General features: G+C 41.9%; 1 protein-coding gene and 2 long non-coding RNA genes across 4 annotated transcripts in view; 2 read left to right on the top strand and 1 right to left on the bottom strand.

The window, feature by feature from the left end:
- The first annotated feature begins 1,266 nt into the window (after nt 1-1,266).
- LOC122181430 lies at nt 1,267-5,370 on the top strand. Its single transcript, XR_006179432.1, has 3 exons — nt 1,267-1,304; nt 1,435-1,529; nt 3,684-5,370. It is a non-coding gene; the product is annotated as an uncharacterized LOC122181430 (long non-coding RNA).
- A 6,202-nt stretch (nt 5,371-11,572) lies between these two features.
- On the bottom strand, nt 11,573-25,631 carry LOC122181171. Of its 2 annotated transcripts, none has more exons than XR_006179373.1 (4): nt 25,547-25,631; nt 16,456-16,560; nt 15,477-15,628; nt 11,573-11,623 (listed from the first exon to the last, which is right to left on the bottom strand). It is a non-coding gene; the product is annotated as an uncharacterized LOC122181171 (long non-coding RNA). The 2 variants fall into 2 exon arrangements; XR_006179372.1 differs by lacking the exon at nt 11,573-11,623 and adding an exon at nt 14,458-15,097.
- The window catches only part of TRABD2B (TraB domain containing 2B), a 255,932-nt gene continuing 255,597 nt past the window's right edge, over nt 25,448-25,782 (top strand). The window contains exon 1 of the mRNA XM_042873535.1: nt 25,448-25,642. Within this exon, the coding sequence (XP_042729469.1) occupies nt 25,535-25,642 (108 nt within the window). The 5' untranslated portion in view covers nt 25,448-25,534. The remainder of the gene's footprint in view (nt 25,643-25,782) is intronic.

Below are 25,782 nucleotides of genomic sequence, written 5' to 3'. Positions count from 1 at the left end.
TATGGATAACTGGCCTTTGCCATTCTGTGTCAGTTCAAATCAGTTCAAAAGCCTGTGGAAAAACTGGGAGAAAAAGATGTTCTAAGAGTCACTGATCTCACACAATGCTTACAGCCACCACCACCATCACAGTGGGAATTAGTGGTAAAACATGGATTCAAAACTGAATCGTCCTAAGTATCATGAAGAGTCCTTCCTTGTGACCAACCTGATGCAACTACCATAAAAGTTTTTTACAAAGCATGAAAATTCCAACCTTCTTTAAAACTACAAAAGGCAATTTTTTTGGATTTCAGACTCAGATAAAAAAGATTACTCTGTGATTTAAGCACATTGCATTTTTGCAGCCAGCAGTCAAGGCATTAAGAAAAGAACATTTCTGTCCTTAATGTCTGTGAATTTACCATCTGCAGAGAGTAAAAGTCTCAGCTGCTTTTCACAGTTCACATACCAATGGCCTGGTTCTGCCTTGAGCTAAATTCCATTGGATTTCTACCACTCTCTAGTGAGGACAATACTGTTCCCTAAATATCTATCCAACGTGTGAAAAAGGCGGTCAAAAACGTACTCAGTAGAAGTCTCCCCTCTCCCTCCAGTACTAAATATTTAACTATTACCACATAGCGAAGACTTGCAAGATCTATAAAGTTTGGATTTAGTAAAGCTTCCCTTCACTATAAAAATACTAGATTTTTTTCCCTTCCCAAGCTTCATAAAATTTGTATATGATCATTAGTCTGGAGTTTCAAAATCATAATCTTTAACATTTTTAATTTTCTTCCAGCAGGTGGAGGTAGATGTGTGCTGGGTTTCCTTTGGGAAAACAAATGAGAAAGATAGTTCATAAAGCAAGTTCACATGCACCTAAACAACTGCTTGCGATATTTGATATATGATCTAGTGCTTCCCCTTTATTTACCACTCACTTTTGAATCATTCTCAACACAACAGAGGGAATGAAGAGGAGAAAAACTTCTGTGTTTGGAATGTGAAAGTATCTTCTTTTTTTTGAATACTAGAGAAATTCTGCATGGATACAATTAAAAACTCATCATAAAGTTGAAAAAGTTCATATTATCCTGTATGGGAACTACTGAGTCACGGCCTGAACCTCTGATTGATCACCTGAAGAGAGCAATGAGCCAGCCAAAGGAGCACAGCTGAAGGCAATTCACCTGTGCTGCCGGAAGGGGTGGAGCCAGGCTGCACTCTCCTAGACCTATTTAAGAGCTGGCTAGCAGTGGGGAAGGATCTTTTCTGGAGATTGCCTCAGCTGGTGTTTTGTGAGTGAGCCCAGGATAGGGGTAAACCTTCTGTTTATCCTCTTTTGTTATCATAGTCTGTTTTGCCTAACTCTCTTGTTTATTTTGTGTTTATAACATCCTAATATTCTTTGATTATGCCTATCCTTAGTTTGTTGTCTTTAATTTTCAGCCTTTTTCATGCAATCTCAATTTGGAGATCCAAAGTCAGCATTCTGGGCAATGTTTTTCTCTGTCTTCAGTCTCAAAACAGGCCAAATGTTTGAGGTAACAAGAGTTTGATCACATCTGGAAATCCCATAAGAACCTCCTTCTTTATAGGATACTGCTCTTCGCCTTACTATTTTCTATAAATACTTGTCAGAAGGATAAGTTTCAGGAGATATTTTCCATGTGGCTTTGCTCAGACAGCCTGCTCTCAGGTCATCTCCGTGAAATTATCGGTGTCCCGACAAATATGAGAGAAGGGTCACAAACCTTGTAGTTCTCAGGGGAGCATTTTCTCGATGGGCTTCACTGAGTATGGGAGAGCCTCTCTCCACTAATAACTCAGATGCTCAACTCCAAACATCTCTTTCCCATTTGATCAGATAATGATCTTTTAAAAATTGTAACTGTCATTGCAATGGAGAATAGAGGAAGCTGAAGAGTCAAATTCCTGAAGGATTTGTGTTCCAACTTGATGGAATTCCTGACTTGTCAAAGGGATTAGTGTGAGCCTAACAAGGCTCATCCGCATCTTCTCATTTGAGTCCATTTGGGGCAATGAGGGTTTTTCTCGTTGGGTTTCATTTGCAGCCCCCTTTTGATAAGGACTCTCCCTGGAAAGCCTCAGTTGTCAGGGTTAATGGCTTAAGCAGTGTTGATAGATTCTGTTTATGTTGGGTGAGGGGGTTCAGGTGGCCCAGTCTAATGTAAGCTTTCCATCAACTGTAAACAGCAGCTTTTTATGTCAAAGTTGTGTTTCTGCCTTTTGACAAAGCATTAATAGATCTACTGAAAGGAAGAATCCAGAGCGATGACAGTGGGAAGAGCAAAGAGGTTTAATAGGTCATTTCCACCACAAATTCTGATAAGTTGACAAAGTGGCATGTCTTTTCTTCCAAGGCCCCACAAAGAGTTGATTCCTACCATATTCTGGCTCCTGTTCTCAACTCTGCACCAGGAACAGGAGGGAAATTGAGACTGATATCCTCCTTTCTGTTGTAGCAGAGATCTTAGAAGGCAAATGGGGAGCTGTGTAGTGTGTGACACTTTCATCTTGGATACAGCTGCCAGAATTAGAGAAAAATCAGAGATGGAGAGATTTAACTTAGATCACACAACACAGCCTCACTCGTTGCTTGTGACTCCTGTGGAGTATAAAGCTTTCCAGCAGGGTCTCAGCTACCTCTGCTTTAGCAACAAAGAACCAAGCTAATACCACTTCCTGTAGGTCTTTCTTTCTCAGGATTCTTTTCCATCACTTGCAGACCTTCAGGCTAAGATGAAGCTTATTTTTATAAGTACTTATTAATGTAGTCAACTGATGAACTGGCAGGAGAACAATCTGTCAGAGCACTGAGTATGCTGAGAAATGACCAGTGGGAGGGCTGGTAACAGCCTGTAATCAGGTTTGCACCATCTGATTTTGCTTCTCTTAGGCTGATGGATTCTTGGCTCAGACCCAGTAACTTGCAGAGGGTAAAGGCTGGCAGCTAATATTTTGGCATAGGAATTAGCAGAGCTATCCCAGGATGGCATTGCAGGATGTCAGAGAACCATCAGTTCAGAGGAGTGCAAGGTGGTAAAGATGTGGCTTACAGGGTTAAGCCATGTTAGAATGAACTCATGTCACAAGTCCAAAACAGCTGAAAAGTCTGTTATCTCCATTTGTTAGTTTAATCCATTAATCTACCTCGCTGTCCAATTAGATTAATGAAACTAGAATTTTATTTCCATTTTGACCTGTGTTATATCTATAAAATGGGAATAAAGGTATTAATGTGCCTGGATAGGGTATGGAAGTTCCTAGTTGAGGAGTGCCTTACAGTTTATTTTCTGAGAGTTGAATAGATCATTAGTGACCTGAAGAGCATAGGAGGGCTGGGAGGGACTAATCTACTGTTGGAAGACAAGGTGATGTTCACACTATGATGCTGCCTAACAAAAATTTTAATGGTTCAAATGAGAATTTATTGCTTTGCTCGGGAGCTTCTGAACTCACGGATTTGTTTTTTTTAAATACATAATGTCTACAGCTAAACTGCTTTATATATTAAGAAATGGATCTGTTTGCAAGCAGGATCTGTGATAACTGTTTAATGGAAACCAGTGAAATGTTTTGCTGGCATTTCTGTAGACTTCTCTTAAATTGCTAGAGGTGTTCGGAAGAGTTTCCATGACAAGCGTTGACACTCGTCTTCTCTTTTCTTGGGCCAGATTCTGATCCCCTGACTCACTCTCCAGAGTATTTTGATTTCAATAGTTGTCTTGACTGATGAGACTGCTTATGGAGAAAGGCCAAGGCTGAGCCACTCTTGACACCAGAGGCTTTTGGAAGTCAGCAGGATTGAAAGAGTAACTACTCACCAGGGAAAGACTCTTCTGAAAGAACTCCACTTTCTTACTTCACACAGTTCCTGAGGTGCATATGTCTATCTCAGCATCAAGTTCAAATTCACTCTATGTGCTGAAGAAAGCTTGGTAGAGAAGCAAAAGTGGTTAAGACACTCTTTGGTATTTGGGAGACCTTTTTTTAACTCTCTGCTCCACGACAGCTCCCCATATGACCCCAAGGCGGGCCTTAACCCTGCAGTGTTTCATTTGTAAAGCAGTCAGGGTATCACAGAGCTCCTACACAGGAATGCAGCAAGGAGAAAGTGCTAGAGTCCAGGATGTCTTTAATGTACTGGTAAAGATAAGGTATCATGGAAGCCATAAGAAACAACACTCTGAGAATTGTCTGTTTTTCTTTATTTTTCTCTCAACGTTATCCGTGCTCATAGGTGAGGCCACATGAAATACACAGAATTTTTCAACTGTCTTTCAACTCCTGCCCTTTGTTCTTTGTCCCTACAGTCCTATTGATCCTTATGAGATACTACATGGAAAATCTGCCACAAACCACATTTTTTTTTTTTTAGTCATTCCATACCACGGGATATCTGAATTTACATGTGTTAGAGACTGCTGCTTTGGTCAAAGCCACAGGGACATGATGTAACACACCGCTTTCTCATTCTGAAACCTGGTGTGGGAATGACGTGAGCTCACCCACCACTTTTGCACTGTGTAAACAGCCTGCAAATTAAGTACGAAAGAAGAGTGCTAATGATTGCAAAGGATTCTGGGGAAAAAAGAAAAAAAAAAACTTGAAAAAGCCAGTGTTGTGAGCTGTCTCTAGCCCAGTTTCTGGCAGTCACATTGCTGGAAAGTAAACCTCGGCCCTGAAGACTTTACAATTTCCAAACAAGCAAATTCTGTTGCAGGACCTCTTCCACAGAGCCTTATTTGATGATCTACAAGCTGTAAAATCAGAGAATAATTTAGACTGGAAGGCACTTGCGGAGGTCTTTGATCCAGTTCATGCCACAAGACTTCTGTGGGTTCCACCAAGACCTCTCCAGAGGAAGAGAAAAAATCATATCATGGAAATAGCTTTGGGAACTACAATAGCAACATCTTTGATGATTAGAATGGTTTTATTGCTTTTCCTGATGGAGAAATTAATACAGGCATCTTCATAACACAGCAACATCCGGTGGGCTGGGAACAAGGAATTAACAGCCAGACTTTGGCTCTGTTTTGAATACACATTTGCCTGTAGTATAGAGCTGAATAGAACGATTGTTCTTTTTGACTTGTCTAACACAAACACTATCATCATCTTCAGCAGCAGTAACAGAGAGCTTTGTGTGGTGGATAAAACACTTCCCAAAATCCTGAGTCCAGTTCTGACATTTATTTGGTGTGTGACTTCAGACAATTCATTGTACTTCTGTGCCCTCATTTTCCTCTCATCTGCAAAATGTTCTTCAAGATTTACTGATGAAAATCTCTGTACATAAAATCAGAAAATACCCATTATCGTATTAGTTGGGAGTATCTTTAGTCCTGCTTGAATGACTGCTGGCTTGAAATAAAAAGCCTGGAGATGACAAGTTTTTCTTCAAACTAAAATTTGGCTGAAAGCTGCCAGAGAAGCAGCTCTTTTAGCTTTTGTGTTTACCTGAATCCTACTTAACCTGAAAAACTCTAGGTTTAATGCAGCCCAAGTTCAGGGCTTGATCAGGTGAGCAAGTTGTCCCTGCTATTTGCAAGGCAGAAATACTTCCCAAAAGCTGGACTAGAGGAATGCTTGTTCCTTCTAAACACAGAACTCTGAGTACAGCCTGACTGCAGTCTATTTCTGGGCTCACTCTGAGGTGAGCGACACGCAGCATGTGACAGCCCACAAGTTATGAGCAGATAAACTGGGCTAAATGTTTTCATTTTATTAAGCATTCAGTTTGGCTCTACATGTAAAATGCCACAGGGGAAAAGCCCTCAGATCCTACCTCTTCAAATAAGCTGAGGTTATACTCAGGTCTTTGGAGGAATCTGGAGAGAATATGAACTGGCTTCATCTGTGTTTTGAAACTGATTCTACATAAGTAAGTAGCACAATCTGTCGTTATGACTGAATGGACACACAAATCCTGGACACAGAACTGGGAAAGCACCTTTGTACCATATAGTGAAACCTTAGCGTTTTCTCAGTGCAGACTATGTAGCTGCAGAGTGATAGCACATCCAGGTCTAGAACATAAAACAGTCATTTCCAGACGGTAGAAGAACAAAGGAGAAAAATCATAATTGGATCTCACTGTTTGTGGTTTTATTTTCTCTCCTCCCTGGGCTCTCTGATGAGAGTCAGCAATCTGAAGCATTTGTGGGCATAGTTTTCACTGGAGGAGGTTTCGTTTCATGGTTCCCCATTTGTGCTCACTGCCAACTTTACAGCTAATTTAAATAAAACTGAGCTTGGAGATTAAATGGCAACCCATGGGATTTGTTTGTGCAATTACCAGCACTCTTCCTAGTCAGATTCTAATTAAATAGTGAGTTCCTGGACCTGCACACAGAAAACACTGGGAAAAATGGCAATGTCTGAGTGACATCAGAGTTAACTCTGTCCAGCCTATTAGAGCCCCTGCATTCCTCAATAACAATAGGTGAAACCCTGGACTGTTGCAATCTGGGAAATTTGCCACCAGTTTCATACAGTTAGAAAAAGGGTAGGATTTCACCTGGGAAGACTAAAGGAACTGTCTCTTCTTGATAGTGCAACATTTCCAGCTTTGCAGCTTGCCTTGCAATGGCTTTATTTAACAGAGTGCATTTTCCTTCACTGTAGTTAAAGCTATTGATGTGTTTCATTAAAACACATGCTCAGCGTTTGGAGCAGAACCCTCTGCAAGGCCCTAGCAGATACCCTTGTGCCCAGAATGAATTCCCCGAGTGAGAAGAAAGCGGGCTACAAAATCTAGTATTTGGAAAAAGCTTTTTGAAATTATTTTCCAGGGGTTTAGGAGAAACCAGTCACCTCTGAACTATTTTAACCAACAAATATGTTAAATTTGAAATGTATTCAGAGATCTGAGAATAATATGTGGTTAAGCAGATTCATAAGGTGTTCGCTAAGCAAGAACAAAGTTGGCTTTTGCTTTATCTTCTTCCTGGCAAATAGAGCTAGAGAGAGTGCACTCTGACTGGCAATGATTTCTTTCACCATATCCGTTTCCATGGTGTAAAGCAAAATTCATCTGCCAACTCACCAACAAACTTTCTCCACTTCTAATTCAATTGAACCTGCTCTTCTTCCAGACACCGCAGCTGGAGAGTTAACCTGATGGAACTGAGCAGGAACCAGCCACATCTGGTTCTGGATCACCTTTTTTTGCCCCCTTTCAGCCCAGCAGTAGGAATTTGAGCATGGAACAAAACCTGGATTGCTCCAAGTGATGTTACATGCCAGACAATCCTTGGCTCAGCAATGGGAAACAGGCAGTTATGATCCAGCTTTTCACCGAACATCAAAGAATATAGTGAAGCTGGAACAGGTATGGATGAGAAAGACTGGAGATATTCTGTGAGAGAAACAGTTAAACAGACTAAAATGCTTGAAGGTGGAAGACAGATACATTCAAGGTCTATAAAACTACAAGGAGCGTTTCGTGGGTAATGAGGGGCAGACAGTACCTTGCAATGTGCTGAGAGCTGCAGGACATCAGCTGGAGTCAGCTGGAAGCGGGTTCAGAGCAGGAGAAAGAAGATAGGTCTTTATGCATCTGCAAATCCAGTAAAGCTATGGAGCTCTCTGCCACGTGTCAGTCATTTACGTGGGATCAAAATTAAGACAAAAACATGGAAGAAAAGTCAATTGCAGGAGTACTAAAGCACAACAGATACCACTTCTCACTCAAAGTTTCTGAACCACAATTTTACAGAGGTTAAGAGAGAACACCCTGAGGAAGTATTTATATCATATGCCTTGTCTTTACACTTTTTCCTGGACATCTGCTACAAACTATCAATGCGTAAAGAATCCTTAAGAAGCTGAGTATAAGAGCATAAATGCTATAATCCTAGGTCAGAGCAAAGATCCATCCGTGCTCAGAAACAGAGACTTGTTCATGCTTTAGGAGGGATCATAAGAAAGAAAGACAACTGTGCTTCTAGCAAATGCCCCTTGCCACTTCTTACAAGCTGTAGTGTAAGAATTATAAATTAATGTTTATTTACCTTGACAGATTTAAAGTTATTAAAGTGATCAAACAACTTAGTAGGAGGGAAATCAACCTATGATTTTAACCTTTGCATGATACCAGTGTCTCAGCATCTCAGTCATCTTATCCATCTCTTGTCTGAAGCTTCCACATTCACAGAAGCACAAAGAAGATGGAGAGTTCAGTGGTGCTACTTTCCTCCAATGTGAAAAGAGGCTGAAAAGAATCACATCTTATTGGCTCTCCCAGGGAGAGAAAGCATGTGCAACTGAAATGCTATTAGATATCAGAGAATTCACACAGGGTGGTGTGTACTGGAAAGGAGGCAATACGTGTTCTGCCGTCACAGTGAAACTGGTTTTGTTGTTAAGCCAGCTGCTGAGACCTGCTTCATTTGCCCAATTCAATCTACCCTGGGCTTTCCACATCTTTGCTTCAAAGCCCTGTTTATGAAGACAAAGACGGGAACTTGGCGGCTGCAATACAAATGTCACATTTTATGAGCAAGACAATTGCCCTAACAAGGTTTTTTTCTTTCTTTTTTGGCAGGCTCTCAACCCATGGCCTGGGTCTCCATGCCCCCCAACTCCTTCACCACACAGTACAGAAATGGACACTGCAAATTTCTGTCTGAGGCCAGCCTTGGCAGTGGAGCCAACAAGAAGAGAAACAGCCTGTGCTCTAATAAGTAAAATATTTATGTCTTGCTTTGGCTAACATAACCTCTCTCAATAAAATATTTTTCCCAGGAGGAAATCTATGAAAGGGAGGGAGCTCCTTTACTATGTCCCCAAATCATTCTTTTCTGCTGCCCTTCAAAAGCCTGGAAATCAAAGAACACTGTAGTCCGAAGCTTTTTCTTGCCGTTCTTGACTTTGTTATCGTTAGTTATTACAATCATTACATTGATTACCATTATGAGCTCTCAAGAGGCTCTGGCTAATCAGCACCCCATTCCAGGAAACGCTCTGACAAATCTCTCGCAGCATACGCATACACAAAGCTTGTAGTCTACAAAGACCAGCTTAAACAGACTGTTAACCCGTTCCCATGCCAGGGAACTGCAGTACAGAAACTGCAAAGAATAGCTATGTGGGAAGCTTGTGTTAGAGACTGAACAAAGCTCTTAACTCTGCTGCTTGAGAGGGCAGCCTGGTTGCTTCTTTCTGGAGCCTCAGAAAACCATCCTGGAGAGACTCATCACCTGCAAAAGATTCACTGATGATGCTCTGCGCTTGGACTTGTTGCTAACCTCCCAAACTACCAGCGCACAGTCTGTAGCTCAAACAGCAGCCTGCAGGACATAGGGCAGGCCCTGGTTCAGCTGCAGGGATACTAGCTTCACCTGTACAGGCAGATTCACCTTGTTGGGATCTGCCACTCCCAAGCACCAAGAAAGATTGCACACACTGACTTTCAACCGCAGGCTGCGCTGCCACTCCTGAGACCACCAGCAAAATTTCAATCTCTTTCTGGGCTTATCATCTCTGCAACTCACATGACTGCTCATGGCATCTGCTTTCTCTTGCTAGTGCTATATTACAAATGCTTTCTGTCTATCCTAGCCTGTGACTTGTATCACTTTCCTGATGTATGGGAAGAGGCAGAAGTTCTGTATCCAACCAAATGAAAACAGATTCTGAGCTTTGATGGTTTATCTTCTAGGTCACCAGCCTTACACAAACCACAATGTGGTGGGGGGGAGGAGGGAAGGACAGCAATATATAAAACCAACCCCAGTCTCTATTAAGGAATGACAAAGTAAAAATCCCATGGATACCAACAGCAAAAACACACGCAAAATTCAAGGAAAAGAGAAAAGAAAACTCTATCTGGGATTTTTAAAGAAGAATTGAGCATGTATACATAATACACTTTGGCAAGGGAGCCCAGGCAGGAAAGCGTTGCAACTCCAACATGCTGTGCTCAGAGAAGGTGTTAATGGTCCAGCCATCCTGTGTTATTGCACACAAACAGGAGAGGCCCAGCAGAACTGTAGGGGTCTTTAAGATCCCCACCAATATGGAAAAAGCAGAGAGAGTTATGTAGGATTAACACGAGGGAAGAGGAAGGAAAGAGGTGAAGGGAAGGTAATGTCTCAAGCACCGGAGACCTCTGAGCTAACAAGGCAGGTCTGTTGCATCTCACACGTGGAAATGAGGATGCTCTGACTGCCCCCTCCCACACCTTGGTCTCTGCTTCATGCAGGACAGCAGGGTTCTCCTCCTCTATGAGACTATTTGGGCCAAACAAGAGATTTCTTGGCCAGCTGCAGTTAGGGTAACCAGTCCCAAATGCCTCTAAACTCCCAGAAGGAGACAGAGGCTTTAGGCACTTTGACTGGAAGTAACCATGCATGATGTGTTTGCAGCTGATGCCTGTAGCTGTGGTCTCCTCCTAACATAGTCAAAGATTCTGGCTTTTGTGCATGGGAAAGAAATATTGGAAAGGTTGTGACATTGGCCTATGCGTGTTTCCTTAACGAGAACTAGAAACATCTTCACACGTGTCAACCTTCCTAGCCCCACAAGCCACACACCAAAATCATCACATGGCTGTGGGCTCCCAGGCACAAAGGTCTGGGTGAAAGCCAGGAGTGTACGTGCTTGTGGTTTGAGAATTTACATGCTGCATGGAATGGGTGGTATCTTCCCCAAAGACTGCCACCACAAACACAATGGGATACCCAAGAGCTCCTTTGCTTTGACAGTGATGCCGTAACAAAAGCTTATATCCAGGAAAAAAAAAAAAAAAAGAATTGGTTATATTCAAATACAGGCAAAAGCTTTCCCACTGTGAATAGTGAGAGAGAGACATCATTAATTTGCACAGGAACATAGGGTGCAGCTGATTCTTCACCGTTCAGAGATTTTAATAAAGACTGCTTTTTTCCAAATCTGCTTTACATGAGAGAGATATCTGATGAAATTCTGCTATCTAATGTCTAAAAGTGAGCCATTTGCAATAGTATTGAATACTCTGGAATCTCTACTGCAACACATAAAGCATTCATAACCAGATCCTATGAGAGGTATTTCGTATCGAGAATAAAACACTGCAGAAGATTCAGACAATAAGCTGAACTTCTGGAGAGGCCGGCTCTGGTTTTCACATTGGCAGATGTGATTTCACCACCACCATCTATATAAGCATCATTGTCAGAAAATATTGGAGACCACTTTAACTGGTCTATCGAGGGTGAACTCCAGAATTATAATCAATTGTACACCATCAGGCAAAGTGCTGGACTGTTGAACTTGTGTACAGTTTTCCTGTGGATTAGATCAAATTCCTGATGTAGGAAAAACTATGAGGGTCTCTGTTCTGTTTTCACTTCTGAGAGCTTAGCACACATGTTACTGACTTAAATCAAGTGATTTCCAACATATACCTGTGAGAATGCAGGATCAAACCACAATGTGTTATGTTTCAAAATATTTTTTCACAATAAGCTGGTTTAGTGAACTCACTTTTCACCCCTAGAGAGATGACTGTAATGAGATCACGCAGAGAAAGGATATGGAGTTTCACCCCAATCTCCAGGAGACAACAGGCCATATCCAAAAATCCTCCCCCATATCAGTAGTACTTCTGGTTGTGAAGCAATACCATCTGTGGAGATAATTCAAAGGAAGGAGCAAGGTCAGAACTTCAGCCGTCACATGAAGGTTCGAAGCTTACACATCTGAGATTGAGTAAAGAGATGTTTGCTCCCAGCTTAGGAAGTGCTCTTCCTGAAGCCTCACCTCCTGGAGTCCTGTCAATACCCGAAACATTTTTCCCATAGTTCTTTTTCTCCTCTTTCACTTAAAAAAGAAGAAAGGCTTATTTGGAAAGACATTTTCTAATAGGAACAACTTCAAAACGCGTCATGAAGGTGGGACCACGTTTAATGCCTTACTTTGGATAAACCTGCTGTGACTTTCACTTCAGCAACAGAAAGCAGGTTGATGTGAGGCACTACTTAGAGCAAATCTGAGCCGTACTTCTACAAAGAAATGAGAGTCATAAAAGTGACTCTCATAAAATCACACAGCAAATTAGTGCGATCAGAATCCTGATCTTGCAAATCCTAGTCCAACACCCCAGCTAAAAAATCTGCGAGGGGAAATAGCTGTCCCTGCCTCATCTGCATCTCTCTAGGATGTAACCGGTGTATTTAGTTTCAACACTAACATTTTCAAGGAAAAAAAAAATGGTGTTTGTCGGTTCTAATTAAATTATGTTTTGCTTCTTTTTTAAAATTTATTTATATAGACTAGAAGGAAATAAACTGGAAGAAGTATTCTAACAAATGATTTAGAAATATTTCATATGGATCTAAGAAGGGAGCCAAACATAAATTGACAGCTTAGCGCAAGAGAACTTCAATCTGGGTTTTATTGCAATAACAAAAGTGCCTATTTAAAAGCCTTCACACAGAGCATCTATTCAGAAACAAGCCTGAAGACAGTCAGGGAATTAAAAGGAGGATAGTGTTTTGAATTAATCTAGAACATTTTTGCGGATTAGTTTACAAGCACAGAATGCCTCAGGGGGCTAGGGAGAGTGCAGAGCACTGAAGTCAGAGGGATCTGTCTTTTTCCTGTTGCTGGTGATTAGTTCATATCTCTTTGACACCATGTTTACAAGCCCCTAATTGCCTCATTAATACCTCATTATTACTTAGAAAGTGAAGAAGCTTTTAGCTTTGAAGCTGCTTTGCTGCATTTGAAGGCAAATATAGGGTGAATTTTCAATGTGTTGGTACTAATTAAAATTGAAGTCTGTTTCCTGTTGCATGTGGGTGGGTGTTAATAGCTTCAAAGAAAAAATTAGGCTTCAATTTATATTATATGCCTCCTAACTTACACACGGAGGAATAATTGCAAGTAAGAAGCCCATTGCCACAGACTGCATTTGCAAAGGGACACATATCCAAGCATCTATTCTCACGTGTGGGCCAGATTCTGTAAGTACTCATTCATACTACATTAGAAAGTCTGCAGCAGGTTGAATCTGCCCATTTCAGTCCACTCAGTCCACACAGATACAGCATGCATCTTCCTGTGCTATCACACATGTACAGGGCACTATAGTTTCTTTTTGCACGAGGATGCAAAAAAAGAAACATGCACTGCATAAAACAGACCTGGGCCCATTTGCCTCCTGCCTAGGGTGGTCACTGCTCTCAGGATGAAGCTTAATACCAAGAAACACTAAAATTCAGCATACAAAACTTATCCCATGATCTTTCACTTCCAACTGTATGTACTTAGTAGATACACGCACACACACACATATATATAAGGGTGTATGCATACATACAATGCACAGCATATTGCTGCAACCAGTAAATGCATTTTCTTTGACACAAGTCTTAAAAGTAAGATCTTTGACCAATTTTCGATTTCCAAATCACTGTTCAAATATCTATTTCAGTATACAAATTACAAATAAGCCAGAGACCACAGTTATGGTTTCTGGATTGTTCCATTAAGGAATAAATGAGATGTTTAGAAGTTCACTCAGGCTATAGAGATGCACTGGCTGATAATGATTTTGAGGAATTTTCTTCCAGCTCCAGACAGAAGAGAGACAGAACAGACATTAACCACAACAAAATCATTTCCATGGGAAATTTTTAACAGAAATGTGCTTTCTTTCAATTAGATTGTTTTCAGGGGTCTGAAGGATGTTGTGCATGGAGAAGGGGGTGAAGGAGAAGGAAAAGATGCCCATTTTTGGTAAAAGCATTCAGTTTCTTAATAAGAATTTTGGACAAGAAAAATAGTGAAAAACAGCCTTTGCTAAAAGCAAATGGAAAACCCTACACTGACTGGAAGATTTGGATACAAAAATAAAATGTTTTCCATAAAATTATATTCCCAATGAGGCACTTTTCACCAGTATTACTTTTCAGCGGTGGGGGCTGAGGGTGAGCACAGAAAAAAATCGAGTAAGTTGAACATTCCCAAATGAAGCAGTCAGGATTTGGCTAACAGTCCCCAAGGCTCAGGATTTACCCCAGACTGCTCAGTCACTGCTGATTAATGGGCCTTCTTGTCACCAGCCCAGGGCAGCAGCCTTGGCTATTAGCAGTCCTAAGGCACAGCTCAGAACAACTCAGCGCCTCACGTTCCTCTCATACTTTGCATCTCCTCAAAGAGGAGGTAAGTTGATAGAATACTGACATCATTTCATTTCCCTACGAAAAGCAATCTAAGAATGTCACTGACATTACATTACATACCTAACTTGACAGCATCCCTTTACATACATGACTGCAAAGAATACAAATATGAAACAGAAAGTTCGCCAATAATCACAGGTCAGAAACCCAATCTACAAAATGGCTAAGGGAGGAACCCCGTCCTCATGAGTTTTATTTACAGTATCTTTGATTTATATCAAACATTTTAAAAACTATTAAAACAAAAATAATTAAGGCAAGCCAAATCCTTCTCTTGCCAGCACGCAAGGCTTGTCCGACTGGACATATTGAGGCTATCAAACCCTGGTGCGTATTTATAACCTCGTGCTCAGACAACTTGGAACGACAAATGCAAACAGCCACAAAGAAGTCACTTTGTTCGCTTGGCACAAACAAATCCCAGAGATGAAAAGCAGCCTGGCTTTTATTTTGGGCCAAGCTTCCTCATCTGGCAATCCGCATGTGGCACGGAAAGGGCAGCGTTACCAAAGAGCACATGGCGATGCATCATTGGAGCAAACACAGACCAGGCTGCCAGATCTTGGTATTCTTGCTTCTTCCTTCCCAGAATAGATGTCAGTTTCTCTCTCCTCCCCAAAACACACTGGTCTGAGGCTTTTTTTTTAATAGTACCGGGCTCGTCAGCACAACCTGAAAACTCTCACAGCCATAATTTAAAAAATGAGTCGTGTTGATTGAAAACATGGCTAGCATTTGACTGCAGACACGTGTGAAGACTTTCACATGCATAGCCAAATGAGAATTGGAGAGGACATCGCAAGAATTTACCAAAAATATCAGAGCAAGCTTAGTAAAAGACATGATCCACAACTGTGCCCATTTAGAGGTCTGGTAGGTTCCCGTACCCACTGAGCCACGCAGTCCAGAGCTGCCTGGAAAATACAAAGGAAGAAAAAGACTGCAGTAGCAAGTCATCATTCTCAAGATGTTTCTCAGAACACTCATTCAAGTCTAGAGAAGGAAATCTCAGTAGGCTCTGGGTTGGTTTGATATTGGTATCTCATTTATTCTACTGTGAATATGACCAAGGCACAAGAAAAGTAACCGAGGAAGAATAGGAGGGGTAAACTATATCCAATGGAACAGTTAGCTGGTGAGCATGCAGCTTACTGAAAGGATAACACATTGCATTTTAGGCAGCAAGATGACTACTATCAAAAGAAAATGAGCAATCTGCAAGAGACCAGGTGCAGTTCAGTTTCATGAGCGCTGATACATGTTGCCACAGTTCAAAAGAAGGAAATACCTCACCATCTTCCGTGGCTCCTTCAGGAGAGGATCTGGTAAGGCTTGTAGTTCTTATCTCAACACTGACACTGAGCTTCGGGTCACTGTCCCATGAACAGTAGGAATCTTGCCTGCTTGATTGTATGAAGCTTTCATTCTTGTCATACCTTCATTACCTCAGATAGTTAAAGAGAGAGATAAAGGCATTAGAAAGTTTTCATAAAGATTGAACCTTCTGATGACTTTCAGATTTTAAAAGGAGGGTTGTAGGTGATTTTAGCTACTCTCCTCTCTTTTCCCTTAAAAAAAAAAAAAAAAAAAAAAAAAAAAAAGCATTTCCCACAGCTCCTTAAGCACCAGAATAGATATGCATACATTTTTCAGTATACAGATCCAAATCCTTGGTTTCTTTGGCAAAAGGCCATACAAATTCTCATGGATTTGTTATTGTTTGCTGTAAATTTACTACTCAGAACGACTAATATTTCATTTGCTTTATTGTTGGTGCCTCTAAAGAGGGTGAAAATGGATTTAAGTCTTTCATTAGGCACCTTGATGAGGACAGAGAAGGAACACGCACACAACAAAAAAGCCAAAAAGGACATGTAAAGAATTGATATAAGGCTCCATCATCTATAATTCAGCTGATAAACTTAGGTCTCCTTTGCAATGAATTACAATACCAAGAGATTTGTTCTGTAAATTCTGTCCAGAACTTGGCAACATCATTTCTGAGAAAGAAAGCAGTCTCCTAGGTCTAGCCCATGTAACTCTGGGGACTCAGGGAATATTTTATGTCTGAATAAGCAGAGGGTTTGATCTTACTCATGTTGGCTTTTATGCTTTTCCTGTTTTACACAGAGGAATATGGGAAACAAGTCCCCAGCATAGGTATGAACAACACCTCATGCTCATGTTCTGTTTATGTACTCATGGTATCTCTACACAACTTCATGGAGCTAAATCCATCAAACTAAAGCCAGTCCCTGATAGCTCTACTTACCCCATGATTCCTTACTGCCTCTTAAGTGGCCTCTTCAGAGAGCACACTGCAGTGCTTTCCTCTCTTTATCACCTCTCAAACAAAGTAGGCTTGGAATGAAAAGACCTGGACTCCAAACAGAAAGAGATCTAAGTACACAGAAATATCTTCTTAGTTTTGTGTGATGCTGTAGAGTGAAACCAAAGATTCGCCCCAGTTGTGCTCTGGAGCTTGTTCAAAACTTATGTTCAGACCATGGATTGCCTCCATTTATCTAGCTTGAAGGGTCTGACCAATGGCTATTGCTGTATTAGCATCTGATATATATTAACTTTATACTCCTGAACAAATTAATGATTGGAAAGCCTAGTCCTTGTCTGTGGGCATTCAAGATGAGGACAAATGAAGCAGTTTGCCCAAAGTCAAGCAAAGGGAGGGTTAAGAAGCTGAGGATTAAAAGTACAACCCTTGAGCTCCACTTGGCTGGCCAAGTCCCAGGGTGATCCTTTCTTCACTGATTGAAAGATCAGTAAATTACTCTCTAAATGCTTGCAGTATGAACTCTCCAAAACAGAGCAAATGGGATTTTTCACACTTTGACTAATGAAAACTTGGCACATTGCTTGAAAAATAAAATCCTCGCTGCTAGCAGTACATACATATAAAATAATGTTTATTTCTACGAGGCTTGTGAATAAGCAAGATATTTTTCATCCATGAAAGGCATTTTTTGTGTGTATGTGTAAGTTAATAAAAACAGAAAAAATTATGACTGATGATCCCAATGAACATCATCCTAGTGAAATTTAAATAGTCATAACTTCTTGTTTCTGAAAAGAAAGACTCTTCTTTTACTTCACACTGAAAACGTTTCTGATTTCTTTGATTTTGACAAGAATACACACAGAATAATTTCTTGTGTTTTGTGTTTATAGAGAAACGAACATCACAGGGCTATGCACCAGGGCTAGGCACTGATGGGTAGAGATTCAATAAAAGGATGTGCTCAGAAAGCAAAGCTGAGCTTTTACATTGCCTGCAAGATCCACTTGCATATGAAAGTAAAGTTAGTTTCTGAAAAAGTGGGAAGAACTCATTCTTCTTGTCAATTTATGATACTTTTCTTGATCTGTTCTTTTTTCCCTCCTGCTTCCTTGTTGCTTTCCAGAAGACCAAAGTAAACATCAGGAGAAACTAGCCTAACTTCTCATGCAGGCAAGCTGAACGAGATTGACATAAATGGGGACCAACAATACATTGTAAATATACTTTCAAAACACCGACATTATTTTCTCTTTGTGTGCTGAAAATGTTTGGAAATACTACTGCAATTTAAAAAAAGATCTTAAAATTATAACATCTGAGATGAACTGATATTGGTACCCCACCAGCACACAGATAAAAGGTGACCCAGCTAACTTCCAGTTCACAGCTAATGTTTGCTAACCATGAGGACAGAGCTTAGCAGAGGACCCTTTGTAGACATTTTAGAGACTTGCAGCAGTGGAAAAGGTTTACTTCTTCTCAAGTGCAGAGGAATTACTGGGGCTATTGTAAATTTGCTTCAAAGAAACAAAAAAGGGACTTTACAATTCTGCAATAATCATAAGATATGTAAGAAGAGAGAGGTAAGTTGTGATATGCTTTCGCTTAGCAGCAGGTTTTATTTGATTAATTCTTCCCTACAGCTTGTAATGGATATACACAGTGTGATTTCAGGGCAGGAGTAGCTTCAAAGTACAGTCTGAGTATCAGAGATGTGAGCAAGCACAGCTGGATCTCACATATATAAGCCACTTTGACTTATGTAGGAGGGAAAAAAAAAAAAAACAACAACACAGAAGACCACTATGATCTGCTTCTTTCTCATGATTAAATACATTTACATGTTTTAATCAAACCAGAAGTTGTCTCTAGGTGGAAGAAACATTTAAGACAACTTTGCCACGCTATTTGAGTGGATGTATACACATGTCCTGCTCCTTACCTGAAGCTTCACAAAGATAGGGCAAAGTTATGTTCAGGGATTTGGACAGAGAACTGGCAGTTACAAGAATAATTCAGGTATTGAAAAGCTCTTTGCCATTTTCTCCTGTGGGAAAGGATGAGGGGTACAGCATGGAGACGGGCAGGACTGCCTTCTAAACACCACTGTCTTTTCTTAGGAGACAGCAGGTGGTCTAGATGACTGTGTACAAAGAGGATAACACATAGTGGCTGCAGTGGCTCCAGCAGCCCATTTATCAGGAAACACTGCCACAGGCTGTGATTTAGACCTAGGAGGAAAACCATTTCTGTGGCAACCCTGCAAAAGCATTGCTGCCATGCTGGCACAAACTAGCAGTCTTAAGGACTGTCACCACACCCAGGAGTTCTCCTTGGTCTAGTGATCTCTCATTTTTTAACTTCTTAGGCAAATCTATTATTCACTGTTTTTAGTGGGCTTTGGATCATGTGGAAGCTTTGCATACAGATGCAGGGAGCAAGAGCATACATTGTTCTGGACAGTTACTAAAACACAGTATGCAGATGATAGATCCAAAAAGGCATCTGGTGGCCATGCAGGAGGCAGCCAGGCAGGATTGCTCCTTCTGTGCTATAACATGAACTGGTACAGTCTTAACTGCAGTCTCATGCAGGATGGATCTTGGACTCAAATATACTCTTGGAAGCATTGCCTGTGTTTGTTCTGAAATAGCAGGGAGTCTGAATGACCCTTCTCTGAAGATAAGAGAGCACCTTAGTGAAACTTGGTGGCTGAAGAGTCCAATCACCTTTATGGGGAGATCAACTAGACCATCCCTGAGGAATGCCATAGTTTAGGAATGGGAAAGTGGCCATTATTGGAAGAATTTTCCTAGGATCTGATAGTAGGCCACATCATCTGCTCAGGAAAATTGGAATAGGACAGAAAGGAAAGACCTAAGCTATTATTGTTGATGCTTTAAATCTCCAACATGGGAAATATCAATGTACAAAATAATATAGTATGATATATAATATATAGCTATAGTGGAAATGCTAAGTCACAGCTTGAAGCAGTGATGGAGCACCTGGTGGCCAACCCAGGGAAGCTCAGGTGCATGCAATGCAGCTGAGTGACTAGAAGGGGTGGAGCCAGGATCCAGCCCTTTCCAGACCTCATTTAAGGGTTGGCAAGGAAGGTAAGGGTATCTCTCTGGAGATTGTTATGTACCTGAGGTCTTCTAAGGGTAAGCAGAGTGTTGCTCGCTCGCTCGCTCGCTCGCTCGCTCGCTCTCCTTTCTTTGTTTCTGTGTCTTTTGCTGTTACATCTGAGCTTATCCTTACTCTCTGTAGCTTTAGACTTTGATGCTCTGCTAGTTTGTTATGCCTTCCACTGCTACATCTACTATACTACATATGGTATTAGAATGCAAATATATATGTGCACATACATTTGGTATATGTAATGTATAGCATTTCCCAAATATGTAAGTTTATGGAAAATGTATCTGAAAATAGTTTAGGTGTAAGGTGGATCAAATGAGGTTGACAGTTATTTCTGAGCTCTAGCCATACTGACTACTCTTAAGTGATATGAAGATCAGGTTTGGATGATGGATATCCAACTGACTTAAGCTGCATCTGGCTGGATGAGCTCTCTTATAAGCCTACTTGCTTAAGATACATTAAACTAAGCACATAGACACACATATAGCACTTTGAGATTAGAGAAGTTCAGATCCTGGACAGCTTCTATTGTTAAGCTCACAAAACATTAAGATAAATAATAGAAAATGCTGCAGCTGCTATTTACTTAGGGCAGTTTTGCCATGTGACATCAGAAAACATTCCATGGTGAAATTTATTATAATAAAAATGGACTTGGTGAGACTTTGTGATCTATTAAGCTTCTAGCTAATGAGACTCTTGTTTATCCAGTCGACAGATGGTGTTTTTCTGCTGATTCACAGCACTGAAGTGGTTACTGGAAAAAGTACCATGAGTTTAATAAGGAGCAGGCCCGTACACACACACAACAAAAGTGCACCATATTCCACCAGTTCCAAAAGGAGGAAAAACAAAACAAAACAGTTTTTAAACCGAATCACATTTTCATGCACACAATGCATGTTTTAAGATTCTCCACCAGGTACGCTATTAGTAAACCAGCTGTTCTAGTCACACACACACTGTGTTAACTGCAATTCTTTGGGTTATTCTTCCCTGGGTTAAAAGAATTAAAGTCGCACATAGAATCTTCCTTCAGAAGTGCTATCTTGGAAGGCTGGTTTATCTTTTTTATAATGAAGAATCATCCCTGCTAATGAAACTTCTCTCAGACTTCTCATCAATACGCACTAGCAAACTTAAAATTGTATCAAGGCTGTAGAAAGTGATGGCAATCTGGAAACCAGAAAAACAAAATGAATGCTAAAGAGTTGAACCTTAAAGGACTCTGGAGCAACTGAACTCTCATTTTTCTCCAAAAAAAAAAAAAAAAGCATTCAAACTGTTTATGAAATTAAATAGAACTTCTGGAACTGCACATTGAACTATGCTGAACAGGAAGAAATCTCAGCTTAATAGGCCTCAAGGAAAAAGATCTATTGTAGCTGTTTCTTGAGTACAGATTTTGCTACACAGCAGGGAGCTTACTCCTGCTTGGGTAGATGAGTTGCTTTTGGACATTTCTTTCAGCATCTCTATGATTTAATATGTTTAAGGGATGGGACAGTAATGCAAGGGCTCAAGTTGCAGATGGAAGGTCTCAAAAAGCCAGGATTCACCGTACTTGTAGTAGAAGAACAGCAGGGCAGGTTCTTTCTGCCCCTGCTGGTCCCAATCCAGAATATCTTTAAGAGAATGAGAGAACAAAAGCTGGAAAGCATTTAGTGAAGTGTTAATAGCACTCGCCTATCCCACTGTTCTGTTTGTGTGTATGCATATATTTTTTGTATGTAAACACAATATATATAAATAAATACACATATGTATTCTTTCCTAGGTGTATGCACATGTAATGCTTGCATTATATACATACACCAGCACAGACTAAACTTTATACAGAGGGAGAATGCACAGTGGAATCTAACACTGGGAAAGGTTTTCTTTAGTGTATTTACGTGCCTAGTCTCAGACAGGATGTGGTCTGTCATTGCAGGGGCCACAGCACAAGGTGAGGCTTTGCAAAATGTAATACAAGCTATTAATACTAGTTGGTCTGCAGAATTCATACCTGGCCCTCAGATGGGAGGATGTTAGGATTGAGGGGGATTTTGTTCAAGAGCTAGATTGGTTGTTTGTGGAACTCTGTGACAAAAGATGCTGAGTTGGATACATGAGGACAAACAGGCAACATATATACACATATAGCACATATAAGACTGAGAACAATACTACATCATATGTTATATTGGTTGCAATAGAAACAAAAGATGTAAAACATGTTAACCCAGTTACGATAATTGAGCAGACAGCCTTAAGCAGAGGCTTGTTCTTCTGACAAGTGTGTGTTTTGAATCATGAATTATGTGACTGAACAGTGATGTTACACATGAATACAACTGCTACCATCAAAATCAATCTTCTGCAGGAAAATCTGTACCTGCTAGATGCCTCACAGCACGGGTGTCATGGCACATAGGTGATGGCATGACAGCTAGCAGTGCAAATGCTTTGGGCTTGTTAACTTATGAGTTCAGGGCAGCTACATATTATGCCACCTGTGCACAAGACAGAAATCCAATTAGGGTTCTTACTTGTACCTGAGCAACCTGATCAGATATGGAGTCTAACCCTTCTTTGAGCAAAGCCATTTGGATGACATTGCTCTTGACATGCCTTAGAACTGAAATTATTCTGTGATTTGCAGCATACAAAAAGAGGGATTTTCTGCTCCTACCAGAGATGGCAAAAGACACCTCCAGCTTCACTTGTAGGAAAAGGACAAAGGAAAAGCTGAGCTCAGACTTCCAGTTTTGCACAGCACAATTTCTGGGAGAATGTGTGGTTCAGAGTCCCTCATTAAAGAAAAGGTGCAAGAAATAGAGTTTAAAATCCAGTAAGTTCTTTGAAATACTTCAAAAGAAAGTACAGCATGATAGAAATACAGACAGCACACAAGCCAACAGTATTTCACCTGGGAGTAAAGGTGAGAGAAGAGACAAAAGGGCAGTTAGTCCTGTAAGGAGCACGTTCTGATTTAAAAAATAAAAAAGAATTACACTCTCCTGCACATAGATACTGATCCTTCACAAACTGTTTTCTCCAAGAGCCAGTATCTCTTGCCTGTTGGAAACTCACCATAGTTACGAGTTCCAATGCCAGTTTCTCACTAACAAATAAATATGCCTTCTATTCCATGGGGTTTTGCTTTGCCTGATTAAAGATATTGTTAAGGCTTCCACAAGTATTTTTTGTGCCCACATGGGCTCCTTGCTGAATCTGGCTGTCCTCACTTCCTGACTTACTACAACTTACTTGTTAAGTTACTGCCTCGCTGCACCGCTGAAGTGGTTGCCTTTAAGTGGTTGCTGAAATGATTAATATTTCTTCAGGAAAGCTCTTTGAAGATGATACATGACATAAATATCAGACAACATTATAACACTTCCAAAACAACAATACAGCTTTTGTAAGATTAGAAGCCTATTTCCCCCACTAGATTTCTGGAAATTTGTACAAACAAAATAACATAACCTTCCCTTTGCCATTTATCCCTCTTATCTCTTCAAAGCTTTTAATAGTATTTCCCATCTGATTACTGCTAATCACATTGTTATACTGCTTTTACGGCCTTGGGGGTTATGATAAAGCTTCTCTATTATTCCCGATAGGAACAAAACAGTAGCAGGTAGGCAGCAATATACATTTTCCAAAGATCAGAGCCATTATGTAATGTTTTTGTAAATATTTACTTTAGGAGCAGGCTAAATGTTACTTAAGATTTGTTCTAAAGTGCTGTGTTTAAAGGAAAAAAAAAAATCATGAGGACATATGGAACTCATCTGAAGGAGAAAAAAAAAAATTGTTACAATTACACAAAAGAATTAATTTCTTTTTCCTGGTACCTAAGAGTAATGTTCAAAAATGCTGTGGCATGCTTTGAATCTTAAGTGGCACATCATGATACATATCATGTGGTTTGTGGTCTCTTCTTCCTAACCGCTCGCAGCTTTGGCTGGAGTTTCCCCAACCTGACTGTCCCACCAAATTGGTACACACCCACACTGAGTTCCCATTGGGATTTCTGGTCCTGTTCTGCTCTTTTTTTTTTTTTTTTTCTTTCCCCTTTTTCTTAGTCATCTTGCCCACAAGTAGCATAAATCAAGGCGAGGCTGTGTTTTCACAGCTAGGCAGCTCTTGCAACATCAGGGTTGAGTTCAGGGAAACGGCTGGAAAACTGGCTATGTCTCCCTCCCCCCAACCACACCTGCCTTTTGGCTAATGGAAGATGAGCACAGAGCCATAGACATTTGTTTATTCTTGCTCTGGGTGCTTTGATATGTATGCCACTGGTGAGGGTAGTCGCCCTGCCTCACGGCACGCGTGTCCATGACTGAAGGCCTCATGTTGTCTTTCAGATCATTTTTTGGGCATCTTCTCCAATGCCAGTCACAACACTGGAGGTGTCCCAGGGGACACCAGGCCACCAGCACTGCCCTGTCATCCATGCACTTTGCAACCTTGTTGCCTCCTATCCTCTATTTCACTCTCAGGGAAGCACTTAGAAATATTTCTTTGCCATGGCCAGGAAAGCTTCTGGAGCCCAGGACCTTGCCTGGCACTAGCAACTAATATTTCACAAAGAAAGCCTGGTAGCTTTGGTTCTTCTCCAAACAGCATGAAATTTTGCAGTTTTGGGGAAGTTTTATGGTCATAGAGGTGATGGGAAGGCTGGGATCCCATCTGCTCTGTGGTTCTTAGTGCCCTGATAGGATGCTGAGGTAACCAATGGTTGTTACCACACATTTCCAGCCTGCCCTGGTTCCTGCTGCCTCTAAAGAAAGATCCTGGCTGTGCTGCCAGCAAGAACTAGCCTGTGTCCTGCAACTTCCTCCTGCGTGGAAGCTGCATAATTAGTGATGTGAACAGAACCGTTCAGAGGGGTTTGCTTTGATCCCTGTGAGGTGCTGAGGTGACCAAGATGGTGGGGATGGCTGAGAAGCTGGGCAGGGTGCAGCCAGCATATCCTCTATGTGCCCTCTGCTACAGTGATGTTCTGAGGTAGGGGGGGAAGGCAGTGCCTGTGAGGACACGTCGCCTCCCGCCTCGGCAGCCAGCGGAAGGCTGTGAGCAGCCTCAGGAGACGTTCCTTCTCGGGAAGAGCCCCCGTGGGTGACTGTGTGACGCCGTGCGGGACGGGAAGCTCGAAACTCCGCTTTGGAAGCGCTACACAGGTGCTGAGCCGGCGAGCGGGACGCCACCGCCCCTCCGTCAGCTGCGCTGGGGAGCGATCGCCCCCTGGCGGCGGCCCGGCCAAACGGCGGCGGGAGGCGCGGGCGGGCCGGGGCGGCTGCGCGAAACTTTCCGCCGCAGCCCGAGTTTGGCCTCCCCGGCGCGGTGCGCGCCGCCGCCCCGCCGAGCAGCGTCCTCCGGGCCCGGGGCTCCGCGGGAGCTTCTCTTTGCCGCCGCTGTGCTGAATTTTTTTTCCTTTTTTTCTTTCTTTTTTTTTTTTTAATTACTATTATTATTATTATTTTGGCTAATTCCCGCCTCCCCTCCCAACCTTCTCCCGAACCGGCGGGGCGGGAAGGGAGCTTCTCCAGCCTGCAAAATCAAAGCATGGCGGAGGCTGGCGATGAGAACCGTCCTCCCCAAAGCATCCAGCGCCTCTGACAAGCCCGGAGCCAGAGGGGGTGGGGGTGGGAAGGGCGGGAGGGGGGAGAGCATGGGAGGGAGGGGGCGGCCAGTCCTTCCCCCTGCACTTGTCAGATGCAGATGGGACTGGCAAAGTTTGTTTGAATAAAAAAAAAAAAAAAAGAAAAAAAAAAAAAGAAAAAAGAAAAAAAAGAAAAAGAAACAAGGGGGAAAAGCAGGAGGAGGGGGGGGGAAAAAAAAAAAAAAAAAGATCCTAGAAATCCAAAAAGCCTCATCTGGGAAGGAGAGAGAGGAGAGGAGAGCGAGAGGAAGCGGGATGCAACTCAACCTGACGCTGATCTGCTTCGTCTTCGGGGGTTTCCTGCCCGACGCCGCGGCCCGGCGGGAGCAGATGGACACGGGGCAGTGCGACCTGCCCCGCTCGGTGAGCCGGGCCGCGCGGAGCCGGGGGGGCGGAGAGGGGCGCGGGGAGGCGCTGCCCCACGCGGCGCCGCGGACACGCGTGGCTCCGCAGGTGTGCGCGGGTGCCCCGTGTGAGGGGTGCGGTGTGCTGGTGGGGTGTGT

Source organism: Lagopus leucura, unplaced genomic scaffold (genome assembly GCF_019238085.1).
Source record: "Lagopus leucura isolate 7727_CA_CO unplaced genomic scaffold, USGS_WTPT01 Super-Scaffold_100009, whole genome shotgun sequence".
Classification (NCBI taxonomy): Eukaryota; Metazoa; Chordata; class Aves; order Galliformes; family Phasianidae; genus Lagopus; species Lagopus leucura.
Note: the sequence above shows the minus strand (reverse complement) of the source record. Positions and strands in the feature narration are given on the sequence as shown.